This window comes from Chiroxiphia lanceolata, chromosome 25, assembly GCF_009829145.1.
Source record: "Chiroxiphia lanceolata isolate bChiLan1 chromosome 25, bChiLan1.pri, whole genome shotgun sequence".
In the NCBI taxonomy this organism is placed as follows: domain Eukaryota; kingdom Metazoa; phylum Chordata; class Aves; order Passeriformes; family Pipridae; genus Chiroxiphia; species Chiroxiphia lanceolata.
Genome location: NC_045661.1, coordinates 5,601,223 through 5,621,446, shown reverse-complemented (window position 1 = coordinate 5,621,446; position 20,224 = coordinate 5,601,223). Strand labels below are relative to the sequence as shown.

The 20,224-nt window shown below is 61.0% G+C and overlaps 1 protein-coding gene across 2 annotated transcripts in view; it reads right to left on the bottom strand.

Moving 5' to 3' along the window:
- Positions 1–2,033: 2,033 nt before the first annotated feature.
- The window catches only part of NAV1 (neuron navigator 1), a 62,337-nt gene continuing 44,146 nt past the window's right edge, over positions 2,034–20,224 (bottom strand). The window contains exons 6-32 of one of the 2 annotated variants that reach the window (XM_032710659.1): positions 17,721–17,859; positions 17,219–17,516; positions 16,156–16,849; positions 15,595–16,053; positions 15,350–15,391; positions 15,037–15,185; positions 14,257–14,427; positions 13,646–13,698; positions 13,457–13,480; positions 13,291–13,368; positions 13,011–13,094; positions 12,739–12,850; positions 12,003–12,124; positions 11,588–11,596; positions 10,049–10,245; positions 9,800–9,962; positions 9,488–9,662; positions 9,176–9,273; positions 8,963–9,058; positions 8,653–8,812; positions 8,319–8,554; positions 8,069–8,223; positions 7,812–7,883; positions 7,343–7,539; positions 6,723–6,841; positions 6,297–6,494; positions 2,034–5,740 (exon numbers count right to left, since the gene is read on the bottom strand). In XM_032710659.1, the coding sequence (XP_032566550.1) occupies positions 5,645–5,740; positions 6,297–6,494; positions 6,723–6,841; positions 7,343–7,539; positions 7,812–7,883; positions 8,069–8,223; positions 8,319–8,554; positions 8,653–8,812; positions 8,963–9,058; positions 9,176–9,273; positions 9,488–9,662; positions 9,800–9,962; positions 10,049–10,245; positions 11,588–11,596; positions 12,003–12,124; positions 12,739–12,850; positions 13,011–13,094; positions 13,291–13,368; positions 13,457–13,480; positions 13,646–13,698; positions 14,257–14,427; positions 15,037–15,185; positions 15,350–15,391; positions 15,595–16,053; positions 16,156–16,849; positions 17,219–17,516; positions 17,721–17,859 (4,396 nt within the window). In that variant the 3' untranslated portion in view covers positions 2,034–5,644. The remainder of the gene's footprint in view (positions 5,741–6,296; positions 6,495–6,722; positions 6,842–7,342; positions 7,540–7,811; positions 7,884–8,068; positions 8,224–8,318; positions 8,555–8,652; positions 8,813–8,962; positions 9,059–9,175; positions 9,274–9,487; positions 9,663–9,799; positions 9,963–10,048; positions 10,246–11,587; positions 11,597–12,002; positions 12,125–12,738; positions 12,851–13,010; positions 13,095–13,290; positions 13,369–13,456; positions 13,481–13,645; positions 13,699–14,256; positions 14,428–15,036; positions 15,186–15,349; positions 15,392–15,594; positions 16,054–16,155; positions 16,850–17,218; positions 17,517–17,720; positions 17,860–20,224) is intronic. The other variant, XM_032710660.1, reaches the window with a different exon arrangement.

The following is a 20,224-nucleotide window of genomic DNA, read 5'->3' as shown; positions in this document are numbered from 1 at the left end:
GGGAGGTGGTGTTGGCACACAGGCTGTGGGTCACCTTGGCGGGAGCTGCTGAGTGCTGCTGTACCTACACTGGGTGCTGCTGTACCTGGACTGGGTGTTGTAGCCCCTGGGTGCTGCTGCATGTGCTGGGAGCTGTGCCCAAGGGATGCTGTGCCCAAGGGATGAGGTGCCCAATGGATGAGGTGCCCAGTGGCTGTGGCTGCACACCTGGCCCTGTCACACACACAGTCAGTACCTGGCAGGTGCTACTGAACACGCTGGGTGCTGTAAGTTCACGTTGGATGCACCAAACATGTCCAGGTGCTGCTGGGATCCCTGTGCCCTGCAACTCCCCTTCTCAGCCCTCGCAGCCCTGCAGCAGTCCCCCCCCCCAAATCACAGAGATACCCACGAGCTCCCGGTAGATACTGAGAGCAGGGGAAGGGACTTGCATGGGGATCACATCCCCACTACAGCACTCATGAGTGCTGGTTGCCTAAACGAAGGGCCCCTCCCCTGCCCATCACCCTTGAAACACGTGGCTGAGTTTTCCCAAATGCAGGTGCCTGTCTGGAATTGAAGTATCATCATCATCCCCCTGTGGTCCTTCTGCGTCCTCCCCCGTGCCTGGAGACAGATTCCTCTGGCTCACTGGCTCTGCGCCGTGGCAATTCCCGTGAAGTCGCGATGAGTGGGACCCTTCTGCTGCTCTCCTGCCCCCTCTCCTGCCTGCTCTCTTCTCCTGCCTGCTCTCTGCCCGCACAGGGCCCGGAGCCAGCACAGGTTGGGATGCACGCACAGGACACGTCTCTGCGGATGAGGGGCCGGGGCGCCCCAAAACCAGTTCCGCTCTCCGCGTTCGGGATCGCACCGTAACGAACTCGTGTGAACTCGCCCTGCGGAAGCAGCAGCCGACGGGAAGAGCCCTCTCCTGGCCCTGAGTCCGCCACTGCAGCCTCTTACAGCTCATCACCACCCTGTCATTAATTAACGGCTCTTGAAGCATCTGTCCCCGCTCCAGCATCGCTTTCCGGAGGGGAAAACAAATTTAGAGATGCCGCGGGAAGACCGGGCTCTCCCTGCCCCCTTCATCCTCCCCATGTGCCCTGCTGCAAGGCAGGGGAACTGTCACTGCACAAGGGACACTATCCTAACTCTGTCCCCCCGTGCTGATGTGGCATCTGTTACTGCTGTATTCTTTCATAGGGATCAGACCTGGTGAGGCAAAAGGGGCCCACGGGATGCCCACCCACCTCGAGGCCATCTTCCCCCCCTACTTATCTCAAGTACAACCTGTCCCTCCTGTCCCAGGAGAGGGACCTTCTGCTTTCCACGTCCTGCAGAACTGCCAGGATTCCAAACCAGGAGTATTTCTGCCCACCCCAGACTTTACAGGAGTGTGACCTTGGAAGAGGGTCCCCAATCCCTAAAACTGCTCCCAGCATCCTGCAAAACAGCCAAGGTTTCAACCCAGGAGCATTTCTACCAAGCCCCACTTCCCAGGTTTTGCAGGAAGGTGACTACCAAGGACAGGGGGAGATGCTCCGAGGGCTGGAGCCCCTCTGCTGTGAAGACATGGCAGAGCTCCTCTGCTATGGGAAAGCTGGGGGTGTTCAGCCCGAAGAGGAAAAGGCTCCAGGGAGACCTTAGAGTCCCTTCCAGTGCCTAAAGAGAGATGGAGATGGATTTGGACAAGGGATGGAGTGACAGGACAAGGGGGAATGGCTTCCCACTGCCAGAAGGCAGGGTTAGATGGGATATTGGGAAGAACATTCAATTTAATATCTTTTCCTGTGAGGGTGGTGAGGCCCTGGCACAGGTTGCCCAGAGGAGCTGTGGCTGCCCCATCCCTGGAAGTGTCCAAGGCCAGGTTGGATGGGACTTGGAGCAACCAACTAGTGGAAACTGTCCCCTCCCCAGGGCAGGAGGGTGTAATGAGATGAGCTTTAAGGTCCCTTCTCACCCAAACATTCCATGATTCCATGATATGCAGCGGCACAACTGCCCTCACCTCTCCCGCGCAGGGACAGACCCACGGACACAGGACCAGGAGCCAGGGGTACATGAGATCACTTTATTGAATCCAATGGTGTTAGACAGATGACCGAGAAGAGACATGCCAGTTGGTGCGGGCGGCGTGGGCAGCAGGAGCTGACTTGGTGCAGGGCTGGAATTGTTTCTGTCTTTTCGGAATATCCTCAAGCCTCTTCCTGGCTTCCTTTTATGCTTCTTTTAAAATTTCTTTGAAGTAAAAACAACTAATCGTGGAAAGAGTCCAGATGGTGTTTGTTTGTTCCCTATGATTGTTCCCGCAGCTATGTACAACGTGGGGCTGGGTCTCAACATCAGGTATAAAATGGAGCGAGTTTACAAACGTGGAGGGTGCAAGGAAAAAGCAAAGACAGACAGGCAACAGCAGTAGAAATCTGGACCAAAATCTTAAAGAGAAATTTAAAAAGTGCTATAAAACCCCTTGGCAGGAATATCATGCAGTTAAGAAACACAAAACCCAGTCAATTACACAGATCATCTAAAACAGGAATTTGTCCATTTTATCTTTTATTTAATTAAAAAAAGGTTGTTTGTGTTTAATAGAAAAAAGCTAAAATTGTAAGGTTCAGGCCACCGGGCAGCAGCAGCTCGAGGGGGCAGGAGGGTGAGGCGCTGGTGTCACCCACCTCCAGCCCCTCAGGGGGGCTTCCCAGGGGCCATGGGCACCTTTGGGGGCAACTGGCACCTTTGGAGATGAGAGGTACCCTTGGGGGGTGACGGGCAACTTTGGGGGCAACCTGCAGCTTTGCAGGTGGCAGGCACCCTTGGGGGGTGACGGGCACCCTTGGGGGCAGCAGGCATCTTTGGGGACAACAGGCACCTTTGGGGGTGACCAGCTCCTTTGGGGGTGACAGGCACCACTGGGGGCAGCAGGCACCACCTTTGGGAACAACGGGCACCCTTGGGGGGTGACAAGCTCCTTTGAGGGTGATGGACACCCTTGGAGGTGGCAGGGGGATGAGTTAGTGCAATCCTTGGACAATTCCCTGGGGACAGAGGGGCTCAGCCCACAGCCAGGGGATGGTCCCCAGGCAGCTGCCAGGCTTGGGGACACGAGGTGTTTGGTGTAAGCCAGGAGGAATCCATCAGGGCCTGGTTCCCCCAGCCCATGCCCATCCCAGGGCCCGCCTGCTTCCCTTCCCTTGGAGACTCCTCCTGGATCACACTCCCACTTGCCACTCACCTCCAACTGCCCAGGCTGAGGTGACAGGATCAGGGGCAGCCCTGACCTGGGGAGGGACAGGGCAAACCTGCAGGACACAGGCTGGGGGACAACGAGCAGCTGGGGGGAGGACAGACTAGTCAATGTTTTGGTGGCTCCCTGGGGGTGTCAGAAAAGAAAGCAAGCCCAGGCGAGGCTGCCCCTTCTCCCATGGGACTCCTCAGGGCACCTGGGCAGCCCCCAAAGGTGCATCGTGTCCTTCCCACCCCGGGCACCAGAGCCCTGAGGAGGGCGCGAGGGGTTGGAGGGGGCAGACAGGTCCCCACTGCCGGCCTCGAGCGGCTGCTGAGCCAGTGTCTCGTACAATCAGAAAAGAAGTCAGCACAGCACAGTCATCACAGAGTACAAAAGAAACCCAAAACCAGGGACGAGGCACAGGGCCGGGCCCCCCCAACCCACACAGGGCGTTCCACGACAGATCTATGTACAGTGAGTCCTCGGCCGACAGCGGCAACACAAGAGAAGGCGAACAGAAAGCCCTAATGCCCAAGCCAGCGTGGGGAGGGGATCCCGGGAGATCCCCGTGGGAAGGGGCCGGGCTGGCCGGCCACGGCGGCAGCGGGAGGCTGTGGGACAGACGGAGAAGTGAGCACCATGGGGCGGCGGAAAGCACCGGCCAGAGCCCCGAGAGCACCGAGGGCAGAGGTGGCGGCTGCCTCTGACGGCACTGCGGGAGGCGGCCGTTCCAGAGGGGTGTGAGGCGTCCCTGAAGGCCCCACCAGCCGCGGCACAGGGGGCCGAGGTTGCCCAGTCCCCAGCCTGGCAGGGTTTGGGGACTGGGTAGGCTTGGTAGACCTGGCCCTGGGGTCACCTTTCCCTAAATGTCCCTCCAGGGCCCCGGCTGATGGTGGGGGCTGAGCTGGAGGGAAGGAGGAGGCCCCCATAGGCTAGGTGGGCACAGGAGGGGGGTGCTGATCCACGGGGCACCCCACACCATGGCTGGGGACAAGCCAGCAGCTTGGTGAGTGCCAGCACCCCTGTCCCATCCTAGCCAAGCTGGCTTTGGGGACAGAGGACACTGGAGCTGGAGCAGGCTGTGACAGCACTATCCCAAGCTCCACGTGCCCCTTTTCCGCATGGCCAGGGATTAAGGCACCACAGCAGCACCAGGGCTGCTCCGTGCAGCAGCCTAGCCTGTGACACTGCTGGGTAAGGCCAGAGGGACACATGGCAGTCCCAGGTGTCCCCAGAGCACCAACATGGGGCACAGCAGGACCCTGCCAGGCTGCAGGAGGGCACAGGGCTGGGAGGAGCAGGCAGCACGGGCAGCAACCCCAGGCTCATCAATCCACACCCCCAGGCCTGGCAGCACCGAGGGGATGGGGGGCAGGTTGTGCTCCTCAGCACCAAGCGGGCAGGGACGGCATCCGGCTGCCCAGGGATAGGGCAGCAGCAGCCTCCCCCTGCCCTGGTACCTCAGGGAGGAGATGCCCCTGGCAGAAACCCTGTCTCCTTGCCCTGTGCTTTTGGGGAGAGGGGAGTGGCCCAGTGAGGGGCTGCTCTGGGAGCATCCCACTGCCACCAGCCTCCAAGTCCCACCTCAGCCAAGCTGTGCGGCCCCAGGAGGTGGGTTCAGGGACTGGAGATCATCCAGTGAGCACCAGTTTTGTAACAGAGGTGGTTTGAGTGGTGAAACCAACAGCTGCAAAAGAAACCAAAGGGGAAGGGCGCTGCTGCCAGGGAAGCGGAGGGCACCAGGCCACAAGCTCCAGGCCAGGAGAGCGAAGAACCAGAACAAAAAAGGGACCAAAGCAAAGTCTGGACTTGGCCAAAGGAAAAGGGGAAGGGGGAAACAAAATAAAATAACCGAAGCACGGTTTATTGGGCTGTCCTGGGCGCAGGGGCTGCCACGTGGGTGAAACGGGAACGTACAGGCAGCAGTGAGAGCCGCACTCCCCTCGGCCGGCGTGAGGCAGGAGCTCCCACAGCGGCAGCTCCCTTGGCTTTGCCCAGTGGGTGCAGAGGGAGCCAGAGCCCCTCGTGCCTGCGCTCTCATCCTGCAGCCACACACTCCTGTGCCCCCCAGCTTCAGCCCAGGTGGCTCCTGCAGGGTCCCTGCCCCACTCAGGGCCTTCCTGCGGCTCCCAGGAGCAGGGGCTCGGCCGCAGCGGTCACCTTGGTCCCAAAGCCCGAGAGTTTATAATAGAGACAGAAAAAACCATGAAGAGAAACCAGGATTCTCCTACCCCCAGAGTCGGGAGGGGAGATGGCACCTCGTGCTCTCCCGTGGATGAGCCGAGTTTCCCCACGCTCCGCCAGGACACACCGGAGCCCTGCTCCTTTCTGCTCGCTCGCCAGCCCTGCGCTCCTTGATGCCAAAGGAAAAGAAGAGCAGCCCAGCAGGAGCAGTGGGTGGCAGCTCCCCTCTGCCTGGGCTGGCATGTCCGGGCCTCACAGAGTCGACTGCAGGTCAGGGTCCACCATGGTCTCACGGTCTGGAGACTCGATGTAGTTGGCGGCTTCCTGGAGCTTGAGCAGCATGGCCATCTGTGGGGACAGGAGTGTGGCATGAGCATGAAGGGGATGGGAGGCCCACGGGGGCCTGGGAAGGTCACTTGGCCCTCCTTGCCCTCCTGGACAAACCACCCATCCTGGGAAGCTCCTTAAAGGGTAAAGCAAATCCCAGGATGCTGCAAAATCCCTCCCTTGCACCAGGATCCTGGCTGGGATGCTCCAGGCTCAGTGTGCCACAGCATCACCACCAGGTATCACCTGTGGCAGCCAGTCAGCCAGCAGCCTCTCCGGGTGACACGCCAGGACATATATGAGCACATGTGTGCCTGTGTGTGGCTCTGCACGTGGACACAATGCCTTGTGGAGTGTCACAACATGCCCATTCACTGGCACATCACTAGGTGTCCTGGTGTGCAGCCCACCTGCCAGTACCACCACCCTGCACCCCGTGCTCCTCCCGGGAGCGCAAAGTGCTTTTGCATCCCCAGACTGGGCTTTTTACACTGAAAATTAACTGAGAAAGCAAAGCTCCACCCTGTTCTGTCCCCTCCACCAGCCCCTCCAAGCCCACCCACAGTGCCCGGCATACCAGTGGGTCCGAGTCCAGGGAGCTGGGCGTCGTGTCCTTGACAGTGCGCTCCTCAGGGGGGGACACGGCGCTGTGGGGCCCGATGGTGGGTGGGGGCAGGTGGTACAGCTTGGACTGGTCCTGCTGTGCTGATGGCCAGGGCAGGGTGTCCCGCACCCACTCCACGGGGTCCTCCCAGGCCGCCTTCTGCCCATGAACCTGCGGCAGGGAGCAAGTCATAGCTGACTCCTCAGCACATGCCAGAGCCAGTGATGTGGCACCCTGAGCCCCCCAGGACAGTGCCATGTCCCACAGCAGCCACACAGCAGGGACTGACAGAGATGTCACCTGCACCCACAATACCAGTACCTCCCCTTTCCCCACCACGGCTGCACCAGCATGTCCCTGCACTGGTTCGTGTTCCCATGTGCCAGCAGCACTGGGTACCTTGAGGCCATCTTTTGCCCCCTCCTGCAGGTAAGGGATGATGGAGTTGTTCCACAGGTCGATGAACCAGGTCCGGAAATCCTCAATTCCAACGGGGCAGGACAGAAAGAAGCAGGGACCTGCAGGGGGAAGGCAGACAGTGGAAATGAGAGCTGGGTCTCCCTGCTCCAGTCACTGGCCCCATGGCTCACAGCACCAAGGTGGGCACACCTTGGCTGGCAGGGTGCCCTGGGAGCAGTGTCTGGGCAGCATCCACCTGGCACAGTGGGCAGATATCTCCCAGGCAAGGAATGGTGTTTCCAAGTTCAATCTATCCCCAAAAGTACGGTGAGGCATGGGGGATCCACCCAGAAAAACATAGTACCTCCATGCTACTCTGCTCCCAGGGTGGTGGGAGAACAGGCAGCCCCAGCTAACACCCCAGTGACAGCTCCCACAGGAACAAAGGCCACCCAGGGAAGAGCAATGCTTCTGTGCATCACCCACCAGCTGTGGTTGTGTGGGACTGGGGGACACAGGGAGCACGTCAGACCCCCAAGCTCCCCTGGGAGGGTTTGGCCCCAGTCCCTGGGGGCTCCCCACAGTGCATGGCAAAGGAGGGAGGTGAGGTAAGGCCATACCAATGAGGAAATCAGACGTGCTGTGTTTCTCCAGGAAGGTGTGCAAGTGGTACCAGAGTTTGGGCACCCAGTCCAGCACCCGCAGCAGCTCCTCCTTGTTGGCGTTGATGTCTGTGTCTGACTCCAGCAGCTTCCGCCGCAGGTAGCGCACCAGGAAGCCATTGGCTGGCTCCACATTGTTGGAGAAGGTCAGCATCCTGGGGGAAGGACTTGGGTGGTCAGGGCTGGGTCTCCACGCAAGCTGCCCTACTCCCCAGCACCCTCAGGGGATGTCCTCACACCCCCCAACCCTGCATGCGCCCGAGGCTGGGGATTCAGGGCCCGCTGGGGTGGCAGGGACAGGCCTGGGGCTCAGTCCTCATAATGGCCCCCAGACAGAGGACGTGACCCAGAACTGCCCAGTGGTCAGTAACGGCTTCTGTCCTCCACAACTCCACAGGGTTGGTCACCAGGGATGTACAATTCCCACCTGAAGCTGAGATGGAGGCCGTGGTTGGGGGTCATCTTCACAGGCTGGTTGGTGGTCCCGATGATGTATGGGCTGAGTGAGTGATAGACAAAATCCATGAGAAAAAGCCTCCATGTCACCCCTGCCTGCGGCAGAGCTGATCTGGACACAGCAGACACGTGCAGTTTCATTCCCACAGCCCAGGGATGTCACCAGGAGCAGCGGGGAGCACGTGTGTGCCTGGGGGGCTGCGCTGGAAGGGTGCAGGGGGCTCTCACCATTTGTGGTACTTGCAGGTGAGTGCGCCGTTGACCAGCTCGCTGATGGAGCCCGCCTCGCTGAGGTCGTCCAGGAGGATCACCAGCGGCACATCCGCCGTGCCCGTCTCCCGGTCGATCTGGTTGGCCAGGTTGGACAGGTACAGCTGCAGGTCCTGCAATGAACGGGTCGGGTGTCAGGTGTGGGGCCACGGCACGATGGCCACAGGGACCACGGCAGCAGCGTCAACAGGGACACTGCTGCCCTCACCTTGCAGGACTGCTGGTGCATGTTGAAGGTGCTGACGATGCCCTCGGTGACATCCCGACCTGAGCGCTCCACCAGGTACTCAGCCAGGCGGTTGGTCAGGTAGGTCTTGCCGGTGCCACTGGGTCCCGAGAGGATGAGGCGGCGGTGCTTCAGCAGGAGGCTGATGTAGTGCTGCATCATGGGCTTGGGGATAAGTGTCTCGAACACCAGGCTGTCCACACACTTCTCCTTCAAGCCTGCAGGCAGGGGAGGGCTGAGGGTCCTGCTCACACCCTGTGACACCGTGAGAGAGCACGGACATGGCACAGCAACAGAGCCCCTCTGCCACACTGACCTTTGAGTGTCACCACGACGCTGGTCAGGCCCCGGCGGCACAGTGGCAGCTCTGGCGGCTCTGTGTCCAGCACCCGCTTGATGTGGCTGATGCTGTAACCATAGACAGACTCGGTGCTGAGCCCCAGTGTGGATGCAGGATCCATCTTGGTGATGTAATCCTACGTGGAGAAGGACAGAGCTGTCAGTGCCCCTGAGGGCTGTAGGAGAGCAGCTCCAAGACAGCTGAGAAGGACCTGGGCCAGGGAACATCAGGCATGGTGGAGCAGTATCAAAGGATGGCTCTCCAAGAGGACTCTTCATGCTCCTACCTTGAAGACCTGGCAAACAGCCTCATCCAGCATCTTCCAGTCCACCTTCCCGCTCACCTTGGTCCAGCCCAGGAAAAACTCCTGCTGCTTGAGGTCCTAGGAGCCAAAGCAGAGGTATGCAGCATTGGAGCACCACGTCCAACCCCCGAGAGGGCCCTTGACCAGAGCCATGACACAGGGACAGGTCAGGGTCCCCACAGAGCCCACACTTACCCCCTTGATGATGTGCTGGGGCGGCATGCGCACCACAATCCGCAGCGTCAGCTCGTCCTTCTGGGTGCCAGCGCTGACAGCGTCCATGGGGGACACATCTGGGGACAGAGCAGTGAGGCTGTGCTGGCAAGGAGAGCCCAGCCACCGAGCCTGGCCATTGCCCAGCCAGAGCCAAATCCTGCTGTGGCCGATGGTGGCATCAGCAGCACAACAGATCCCCTGCACACTCCAGGTGAGCAGCAGCACATTCCCACCACACACACCTCCCTGTCCCAGCCCTTCCCTGTCTGCCAGCAGCTCTGTCACCTCTACCTGCATCAGCCAGGCTGGGGCTGAAGGCATGGCCAAGGGTGAGACCCAGGGAGCGCCGCGGTGAAGAGGAGGTTGATGTGCTCGTGATATGGCTGGGAACAGAGCCTGGCACTGCTGAGGGCCCTGGGGCCACCTTGAGACGGTCGTTCTCAGCCTTCAGGAGATCCACCTCCAGCTGTGGGAGAAGCAGGCAGGGCACAGGGTGAGGAGCTGGATGCCAGCTGCCCCTGGGGGGCAGCATGGCTGTGGGGGTGCAGGGACTGTGGGCACCCAGGTACTGAGAGCAGCCAGGCTCCTGGCAGGGGTCCTCACCTGCATGTTGTGCATGGTCTCTCGCAGCTGCTCCAGCTGGTGGGCCGAGTTGAGGGCTTCCAGGCGGATGTCTGTCAGCTTCATCTCCTTCTCCCACAGCTCTGACCGCAGCTCAGACACCTCCTTCTTCTCTGGCTCGCCCTCATTGTGGGCCTGGAAGAGCCTGGGCCAAGGGAAACACCACATCTTGCTCATGTCCAGGGCAGGAGCCTGCAGCCCCCAAGACTGGCTCTCCCTGGCCCCACATACTCAGCTGTATCGATGCCCACAGAGGAGGAGGTGGAGGATTTGATGGAGGGCGAGGCAGTCTCTGTAGAGCCATGCTGCAGCTTGGGGGAGGAGGGGGCCGACGAGTCTGGCGTGGCGATCTCCTCGATGTCTGAGTAGGATGAGGCTGATTTGGGGCCCTTTTTGATGCTGAAAGCCTTGTTGAAGGAGCTGCGTAGCTACAGGAGAGGGAAATGTTCTTGTTAGAGACAGCCTGACAGTCCAGCCTTGCAAGCAGAGACCTGGCCTGGTTCTGCCCCATCTGCCCAGAACCCACAGTCTGAGCTTGGACCAGTGTCACCACACCCACCACCGAGGTAGCACTGTGCCCCACCACCATGCTGGGCTCCAGCCCAACCCTACTCTGCTGGCACAGCAGAAGGATGGGGTGCACAGCCCTTTGGGGAACACTCACCCCAGCCTGGATGACACCAGAGACCCAAAGAGTGGGACCTACATCCTGGTCATAACATCTCCTGACCCTGCTCCCCACCAGCACCTACACTGGAATGTCCAGGCACAGCACCAGCACCCCAGTTCATTGGAACAGGCTGATCCATGCTCACATTCACCCCACCACAGTCATCCCAGCAAGCAGTGTTTAGGGGGACGTCCCTCGCTCCAGCCACTGCAGAGCTGGGTCCTGCCCCACACCTCCCTCTGCAACACGGGCCCTGCTGGAGGCGCAGAGGGGCAGCCAGGGCAGCCAGCCCTCCGTGGGGGTCCCGGCTGGGCATGCAGCATGCACACAGCACACACAGAGCAGAGGGTGGGTGAGAGGTGGGCTGAGGCCAGGGAGGACAATGGACACTGCACAGGGACCAAACTGGATCTGGGTTCCATCAGCCTGTGGAAGAGCACTAGGACAGGTATCCCAAGCTCGCACTGTGAGCACCAGGGCCTGCTTTGAGGGGAGATGGGAGGAAGAAGGGATGGAGAACACACAGGATCAATCCCAATCCCCACAGGCACCTGGCAGGCTGCTCTGGGGTGTCCCAAAAATCAAAATTGTTGCATTTCAGTGTAAAAAAAGCGGGTATCCAGCTCTGCTGATGGTGGGAGCAGGGGAGTGCTGGGACCCACATGGGTACTGGAAGGGACAGAGGCACTTGGGGCCACATCAGGTAGCCCTGGAGATGCAGAGATGGGCAGTGCCCCCAGTGCCACAGGCAGGGCGGCAGGGGGATCCCCATCCCAAAATATCCAGTTACAGGGAGTCAGGAGAGCACCTGCCTTCCCTGGGCAAGAAGGGGATTGTTCCCATCCAGGAGACAAGTCCCATCCGAGCCCTTCCTGCTGCCTCTGGGCAGTTAAAACCCTTCTTGTGGGTGCCTGTTTCGCCTTAGCATCCAAGGAAGCAGCCAAGGTGGGCACAACCTGGCTGGGGATCCAGGATGGCCTGTGCTGGGGTTTGGGCCAGTGGATGGATGGGATGGGGAGTGTATGAGCACCATCCCATGAAATGGAGCAAGGGCCCTGGCCGGGCACAGCATGTGGTGGAGGGGATGGCATGGGACTTACCTCATAAACCTGGAAAAAAAGGGTTGAGGTCAGCATAGGGGGAGAGAAACAAAACAAAGCAAGACTTAATCACACATCCAGAGCTGCCTGGTGCTGGGAAGGGGCTGCCTGGCTGAGGTGTACGGCCCCCCACACTGCCAGAGCCTGCAGGCAGGAGGGTGACAGGGGAAAACACAAGGAAGCAGGCATGCAGAGCCAGGGCTGGGAAACTCCCAGAGGGACGGGAGAAGTCCCAGCCAATGTGTCCATGGTGGCTACACACTCCTCATCACTGCCGCCCCCAGGGGACAAAGGAGACCAACACCATGAGGCCAAGGTAGACTGAGAGCAGCTGGTTTGTGTGGCTGACCCTGAGCAGACCCTGCCAGTGGCTCCCCAAGCCCCACGCTCATGCCAAACGCCCCATCCAACCCACCCAGCTCTTCTTCTTCTTCTTCTTGGCGTCGGCATCCTTGCTGCTGCCGATGCTGGAGTGGCTGGTGATGCTGTTGAGACTGGAGATGCTGTCGGAGGAGTTCTGCCGCTTGATGCGGAGCTCTGGGGTCAGTCAGGGAAGCAGGAGAGATTGGGAAAGGAGGGATCAGCCACTGCAACTGCCCCAGTACCAGAGCATCCTGCACTCCCCTCTCTGCACCCCGTCCCTCCTCCCACCCAACACCTTCTCTGAGCTCTCTTTGTAACGATGACGTGGGGCTCAGATACCACATGGGCACTGCCTCAAATCCCAGAGAGATGCCCAGAGCACACATCATCCTGCTGCTGTCCCAGTCAACCTCCCTGCCAGCACCTTGCACCCACACTGGGGTTTCGGGGCTTGAAACAGCATTTATGGGAACAAAGGCAAGATCAGCAGCCAAAATTGGCTGTCAGCAAAGGGCCTGGCAAGGACGTGTCCCGGGGAGGATGACCACCTCATTCTCCTACACACGAGCATCAAGACCTGCTGTGGTGACAGCTCTGGTTGTCCAACCCTGGCTTCAGATGCTCAGAGGTCACATGTGTGAAAGAGTTGCTGCCCAGGGAACCCTGCTGCCATGGGAGCTCCCCCTATGAGTGAGCGTGCCCTGGGGCCCTGTGCCAGCCCCAGCAGGAGCAGCCCAGCTCAGGAAGGGCTGCATCCCTGTGTGGGGAGCTGCAGCATCATGCCTTACCTTTGGGGGTGACATCAGTGCCATTCAGGGCACCCTGGATCACAGCTTGGGCCTCCGAGTTCTTCTTCTTCAGGAAGTCAATGGTCTCTCGCAGGTCCAACAGCTCCGTGTCCTGGGGGAACAGAGCCGGGAGCCATGGAGTGCATCCCAAAGGTGTAGGGCCCACCCCAAGAGCACCCTTGGGACAGACATTGCTGTAGCATCACCCAAGTCCAGCACCCCCCACCCCATGAGCCCCACCAGTGCCTGCTCAGCATCCCGACAGCACCCACCTTCTCCTCAGCAGTCTCAGCCAGGTGCCGCAGGCGGGATGTCATGCTAACCAGGCTCTGCTCAAAGGCCGCTACCAGGTTGGCCTGGGAGAAGTGGAGAAACGGGTGAACACCCACAGCTGGGGTCAACACCCACAGCTGGGTCAGCACCCACTGCCAGGCGTGGGATACAAGAGGCTGAAGGGGGAAATCAGGGCTCCCATGGGCACATCCAGCACAAGCCCTGTGCCCTGCAGGGACAGAGTGTTTGTGTCCTGCAGCGGCTCCCATGGGGACTCACGTTAGCAGACAGCTGGGACGTCAGCGTGGCCACCTTCTCCTGCGAGGACTCCAGCTCACGGCGCAGCTTCCGGATTTGCTGTGGGGAGACAGTGGAGGGATGAGGGGGCTGGGTGCTTGCCCTCACCAGGGGCAGGAGTGGGCACGAGCAGAGGGTGTGGGCTCACCTCAGACTGCATCTTCTCCTCAGCCTGGCAGCATGAGAGCAGAGAGAGGCAGACAGAGGTAGGCAGTCAGGGGGGCAGCGAGGCACAGACAGGCTCAGCATCAGGCAGAGGCATGCACAGAGCCCCCCCCGATCCCACCCACACCCCCCAGCCATGCACAAAGCAGCGCAGCACAGAGGCAGCTCTTACGGAGGAGTAAGTGGAGGATGCGCTGGAGGCCAGGGACAGCACGGATCCGTGAACTGCAACAGAGGAAAATCCAGGGTGTCAGGGTGCCTTGGACAGTGGCACCCCAGGGGCCGCAGGTCAGGGCACAGCAGGGCGCAGGGGACAGCGCTCTCAGTGGTGGGGGGCTCTGAGAGGCCTGGGGAAGGCACAGGGTAGGATAGCAGCTGCTCAGCACTGTCCATTTCTTGGTGCGTGGCTGCTGAACTCCCTGGGCACGTGGCAGGGAACACAACCCTCCACCTGTACCCTCCTCTCTGACTGAGCTCGGGGGCTCTGCCACCCTCCCTGGCTGCTTGGGTCCCCTCCTCCCCAGTGCCACAGCACCCTGGGGCCAACCCAGGGACACTGGACACCCAGGGGGGTCAGAGTGGGCTGTGGCCCGGGGCAGATGCCAGCACAGAGGAGTCCACCAGGCCCCTCAGGACTGCTATCCCTTTTCTGATGTCAAGGATGAGATGCACTGACTCATCTGATAGTGCTGTAGCACCAGTAGGAAGAGACAAGTGTGCAGGGAGACCCACCACCACCCTTGGAGCCTCCTCTGCCTGGGCAGGAGCGTAGCACACTCTCACCATCGTCCACAGGGTCCCGGAAAGAGCCCGAGCGGATCATGCCTTTGGGCTTGTCGGCCAGGGAGAGGGTGCTGCCCATCTGGGAGGTGCTGTACAGCTCGAAGGTGGAGTCGTGGGTGGGGATGCTGTTGGAGCGGGTGATCCGCGGGGCTGCGGTGGCAGTGGGGCTCACTGCAAGGAGAAAGCAGGGAGGGAGCAGGCTCAGAGTCACACTGGGGACTTGGGATCGGGATGGGGAAGCAGGGCTGGGAGCGATCCACAAGAACTGGAATGCAGCAAGGAAGCATGGATCGTGGTCCCAAAGCAGAGAGGGGCTGGGGGAAAGCTAAAAGGCAGGTTGATGCTGGGAAGACCTGGACACTAGCACCAAGGTAACCACTGGGCTGAGGAACAAATCCATCACTCCAGGGCCAAGTGGGCACCACCACACTAGAGACCATCACCTGCAGCTGCAGGACTCCAGCCTGCTGCCCCAACCTGTCCGTCTGGACTCCCCAAACCTGCCAGGAACATGCAGCTCCTGGTGAGAGCAGGGCAGGGCTCACCCCTTGCCCCACTGGGCACACTCGGAGGAGCAGGGACCACGGACTGAGCCCCGAAGGTGGATGAGATGCCCTGAAGCAGAGGTGATGGACGTCCCTGGTCCCAACCTAGCACCAAAAGCACCAGGTGCTGGGTGTTGAGCGTGGGCAAGGAGAAAAGCAGCACCCAGGGAGGCACCAGGGGAACACAAGGAGAAGGAAGGAAGGGGGCTGGGGACCGGCAGCGGAGGGCACTGACCAATGCTGGTGAGTGGACCTTTCCCAACCAGCGCCATGGGGAGGGCAGGGGGCGAGGGCAGGTCCTGCTGCTCGTCCGACTCTGGGAGCCCGCTGATGGCGTGAGAGTGGCGTCGCTCCTTGGCCTCCTCCTGGGAGTGCAGCTGGTACCTGAGGAGCCACAGACAGACACGGTGAGACCGACGAGGACCGTCCCAGATCCTGCCCAGTGTGCTGTAGCCCAGACTCCTCAGCTCAGGGGCACTGCCCTGGAAAGCTCCACATGCCCTCTCTCTCTCCCCAGCACCATCCAAAAGTGATTTTGGCTCTTTTACCTCAACCCTTTCTTGGGCAGGGTGTTCCTGTCGCGGTTGACACTGGAAGGGAAGGAAAAACTGAATGACATCCCTGCAGAGATGAGGGAAGGAGCCATGGGGATTGAGCTGCAGAGACAGGGGGCTTTTCCCCAGAAATGTAGCAGGAAGAGGCTCTGAAGCAGGCAAAGGTCATGGCAGAAGAGCAGGGATGGATCTGAGCCCGTGGAGGTGCCCCAGAGACCCAACCCTTTCTCCAGCCATACCTGTCCAGATGCGTGAGCCGGGGGCTTCCGCTCCAGCCCAGCTCCCCTGCCTCTTCCTCCTCCTCCTCCTCCTCCGTGCTGGCAGGGGGTGCAGCAGCAGGGGTGGTGGTGGTGGTGCTGCCCCCTGAAAAGGCACTGGGCAGGCTCATGGGCATCTGCAGGGACTCCATGCTGCGGTGTAGGCCAGAGAGCTTGGGGTACATCCTGCCCTCCTTGGGGACGCTGAAGCTGCCCATGAGCTCCAGGCCCTGAGAGAAGCTGGCTGAGTTGATGTTGAGGATGGGGGCAGGGCTGGGGCTGAAGCAGGGTGCCAGGTGCCCGCCGGCTGGGTGCAGGTCCTGGAGCTTGGCAGTGTGAGGGGGGTGCAGCTCGCTGGAGGAGGGCAAGTCTAGGCTGTTGGAGTTAACTTTGTCCAAGTTGGCTAGGGTGGGAGGCTTCGCATAGGTCTTGGCAGCCGTTCTGAAGGGGGAAAATGGGTAAGGAAACAGGTGAGACTCAGGTGCTGGTGCTGAGCACAGCCATGCCAGGCACCTGCTGCCCGCAGGTGTGGAAGGACCATACCTGAGAGGTGTGGAGGGCAGCTCAGCCACCTTGGCCACTGGCGGGAGGTTGGCCTGGGCTTTCGGAGTGCTCTCAGGTGAGCTGACACTCTTCAGTGTCCCGCACTCAGAGTCAAGTGCCACTGCCTTGGCCTTGGCCTTCTCCTTCTCGCGGTCCGTCTGGTTCACAGGGGCCGGTGTCCCACGGCCGGTGCTGATCTTGGACGGCTCCTTGAGCCGTGACACCGAGATGCTGCCCTGCTTGGTGCTCAGCATGCTGGGGTCTATGCTGCTGCTGACCGGCCGGGCTGCGCTGCGGCCACCAGTCACGCTCATGGAGCTGGACTTGGCGGGCCGGGGCAGGCTGCGGTACTGGATGTTAGTGCGAGCCCCTGGGGCCAGGAACCCAGGCTCAGCTGCGTTGGAGACATCCAGGCTTGTTTTCCTCCCATTGACTGGCTTGACAGGGATGCCAGAGCTCTTCTGGATCTTGCCGAGTGTGGCTGAGCCCCCAGCCTGCATGACAGTGGCAGTGCCGGTGGCAGGGGCTGGTTTCTTGTAGCCAAAGGAGCTGGAGGACGAGGGGCGCGCGAGTCCCGACGGGGGTTTCTTGGCATCAGCGGTGCGGTCACGGCCGGCATCGGAGGAGGAGCGTTGCAGGCCCGTGCTCTTCACAGACAGCTTGCTCTTGTCAGTGGCTTTGGTCTCAGGCTTGCCTAGTGGCAGGGAAGGACAGGTTAGTGTCCCAGGAGGCTTTGGGGACATTTGGGAGTGAACTAGCCCAGACAGGACACGTGCATCACAGATGTAGGGATGTGATGGAGAAGAACAGACATGCCAGGTACCTGGTGCACCCAGTGAGCCCCCAGCCTGGCATGTGGACTCGAGGCCATGGAGCAGGCACAGACCCCAAGCCTGCCTGCAGGGACACACAGCCCTGTACCCCCCTCCAGCCATGCCCAGCTCCTGGGACTGAGCACAGCCACAGGGCATCCCATGGCTGATGTGCTCTGGAAGGTGCACAAAGACATCACCTAACCCTCTCCCGGTTGGAGAAGAGGGACGCTGCCCAAACTGGGTCTCACCTGCCACTTTGAGGGTGCTCTGGGCTGTATGGGTGATGGGGGAGGTCACAGCCACTGGAGGGGTCTTGCCCTTCTTGAGGGAGCCCGGGGTGCCCAGACTGACAGGCTTCTTCAGCTCACCGCCCTTGGGCCCCTCCTCACCGCCATCCGAGGGCTCCCGCCGCCACTTGGAGGAGCCATGCTCCATCTTGAGGCTACTGCTGTCGTAGTCCAGCTTCTTGGGCACCTTCTCCTCACCCTCACCGTACCAGCTCAGCCCACTCTCCACCAGCGAGCGCTTCTCCGAGTCTGTGCGCAGCTGTGGGCAGAGCAGAGTCAGGGGTGCTCCTGGCACCCACCCCAAACCCATCCCCAGAAAGCCAGCTGGGAGAAGGATGCACCAGACACCCTGTGCCATGCCTGTTTCCCAAAACTGGCATACTCCATCCCCTCTTTCCTGCCGAGGCAGTGGCACCAGGTCAGAACCAGTGCCGGGAACGGTCTGGGTGCTGCTGGCACCTACCGCTATGGCCGAGTTCCTGCGTGAGGTGGTGGGGGTGGAGGGCAGGGAGTTGAGCGAGGAGCTGGCGTTGAACTCCTCTGAGCTGAGGTTGTCAGAGGCATCGCTGAGGCCGCTACTGATGGAGCTGCTCTCATCCCAGCTGCAAGGGACAGACAGCATCAGACCCCTGCCCAGCCCAGTGGGTCCCACCACCTGCAGGAGCCTCCCTGCTCCAGGGGCTGCTGAGGCAAAAACCAGCTCCTGGTAGTGCCCATGGCAGGAACAAGGTAAGAAGGGGCCACAGCTGTCTCCAGTCAGCCCGGGATGGCGTCAGTGTACCACTGGCACACAAGGCCCGGTGACCCTACATCTCCCCACTAAGGCCCTGTGGGGGCTTTGGGGGGGATAGAGGGTACCTGCGCAGGGCAGGGAGGTCAGCACCCACACCACAGGGCTGGCAGCACCACAGCTGGCACCAAACCCCCGGCGACACAACCCACTGAGAGGGCTGGGATTGTCGGGAAGGGTAGGGCCACTGGAATAAACAAACCAGCCGTCCCAAAGCATCCACCCTTCCTTGGGTGGCCCCCACCCACTCCACCCACCTCCCCCACTCCAGCGCCCAGCAGCCACAGGCAGCAGGTCTGGGCACCGCTGCTATGTCGAGGCAGCTGCTCCGCGCTCGGGCTCAGCTGAGCACGCACGACCCCATCTGCAGGGCCGTCAGTCAGCGCCGTGCTGGGGCAGCAGCTGCCCAGGCGCCCCACGGGCCCAGCCGGCCCCGCAGCGCAGGGCTGTGCCCACGGCGATCCGGCACAGACGGGCACGGTGCACCTTCCAGCAGGATGAGCATGGCCCCTTTCAGGTCAGCAGCTGAGTAGGTCAGCAAGGCCCCGCAGCCTCCAAGGGGCTGGGGGAGGCTGGGGGAGACAACACTGGAAGCAGGTTGCCCAGAAAAGATGTGGCTGCCCCACCCCTGGAATTGTTCAAGGCCACGCTGGACAGGGTTTGGAGCAATCTGGTCTAGTGGAAGGTGTCCCTGCCCATGGCAGGGGGTAGAACAAGATCAGCTTTAAGGTCCCTTCCAACACAAATCATGCCATGATTCTGTAACAAGCTGCAGTGCAGGAGCAGAGCTGGGAGGTTGCAGCCAGCCCCAGTCCCTGCTTGAGATGCCTGTTTCTCTACACTGGGGCCAGAGAGGTGCAGGAGAAGCCCAGTGAACACCAGAGCCCCAGCAACTGGTAAAGCCATTTCATGTCATTCAGGTGACACTCTGACTCTGGGGACAGGGTAGCATGGCCAGGCAGAGGAAAGGGCACCTGTGCCAACTGCAGTGCCAGGGCACAAGCAACAGTCATCACCATCCCTTCCAGGATGCCCCAAAGCCCAAGAGGGAGCAACACAGGCAGCTCCATCCTATGACCAGCACTGTGTGTCCTGCTCTTTCCGTCAGGAAAGAGTTCATCAGAGACCGGCCAGAGCCAGGATGGACACAGCTCTCTACATCCCCACATCAACTTCCTGGATAGAACCCACAGGTGCTGCTGCCCAGGAAGGGATTTCACTAGGACCATCTGCCTGGGATGTACTGCTGAGCTGCTCAACTCCAAGCATCTCCCACCAACAGCCCTGTGCTGGGGGTGACTTCCCACCGGGACAGAAATTCCCACCCCAGAGCCCACAGCAAAGCTCCTCTCCCAGTGGGCAGCGCTGGGAGTGAGACCAGGCTTCAGGAGAGCCACATCCTGCAAGGACCTGGCTGGGGCTACACGGAGTGTCGAGTGTCTCAGCTTGGCCTCTGGGACCTGGCAGAGAAACCCCAAATACTCTTCCAGCCACATATGGCATATCCTTGCTGCCCTGACCCCAGGCACCCAGAGAGCAACAGGGAAAGGGGCACTGGGTCGGGGCTGAGCTGGGGCAGGAAGTGACCCCAGATCCTCCTTGGCAACCCAGTGCCAAGGAAGGACAACATGGAAGGTCACAGGTTGACATCCCAAAAACACTCAAAGCCTGGGGTGAGGCCAGGGAGCCAGATGCATTCTGTGGGAGTGACTCTGACTCTCTCATGAGACACATGGCTGGCACACTGAGGGATCCCCCAAACTGGCACGTGTATGCCACAGGCAGCACAGCAGTAAAAGCCTCAACCACAGCACCACTGGCTCCTCGGCGAGCCCAAAGTCCTGGAGCAAAGCCAAGTCTTGGCACCTCGAGTGCCCCCCTGAACCCCCAAACGGGGTGCAGCCATGTCGCACCCCCTGCTTTGTGCTCCGTCCTCTCCATCCTACCCAGAACCATTCCGAGTTCCCGCAGCCGGCCCCGCACCGAACCCACTCGCAGGCAGCCCCGCTACAGCTCCCGAGGACGCGGATGCTCAAGGGCAACGTGTCCGTCCTGCCGCGCTCGGCGGCGCTGGCGGGTGGGCGGGACCCATCGGGGGCAGGATGGGATCCACCGGGGACAGGATGGCCCCGGCACGGCCCCGGGGATGCAGATCCCGGCCCCATCCCCGGCCCGGA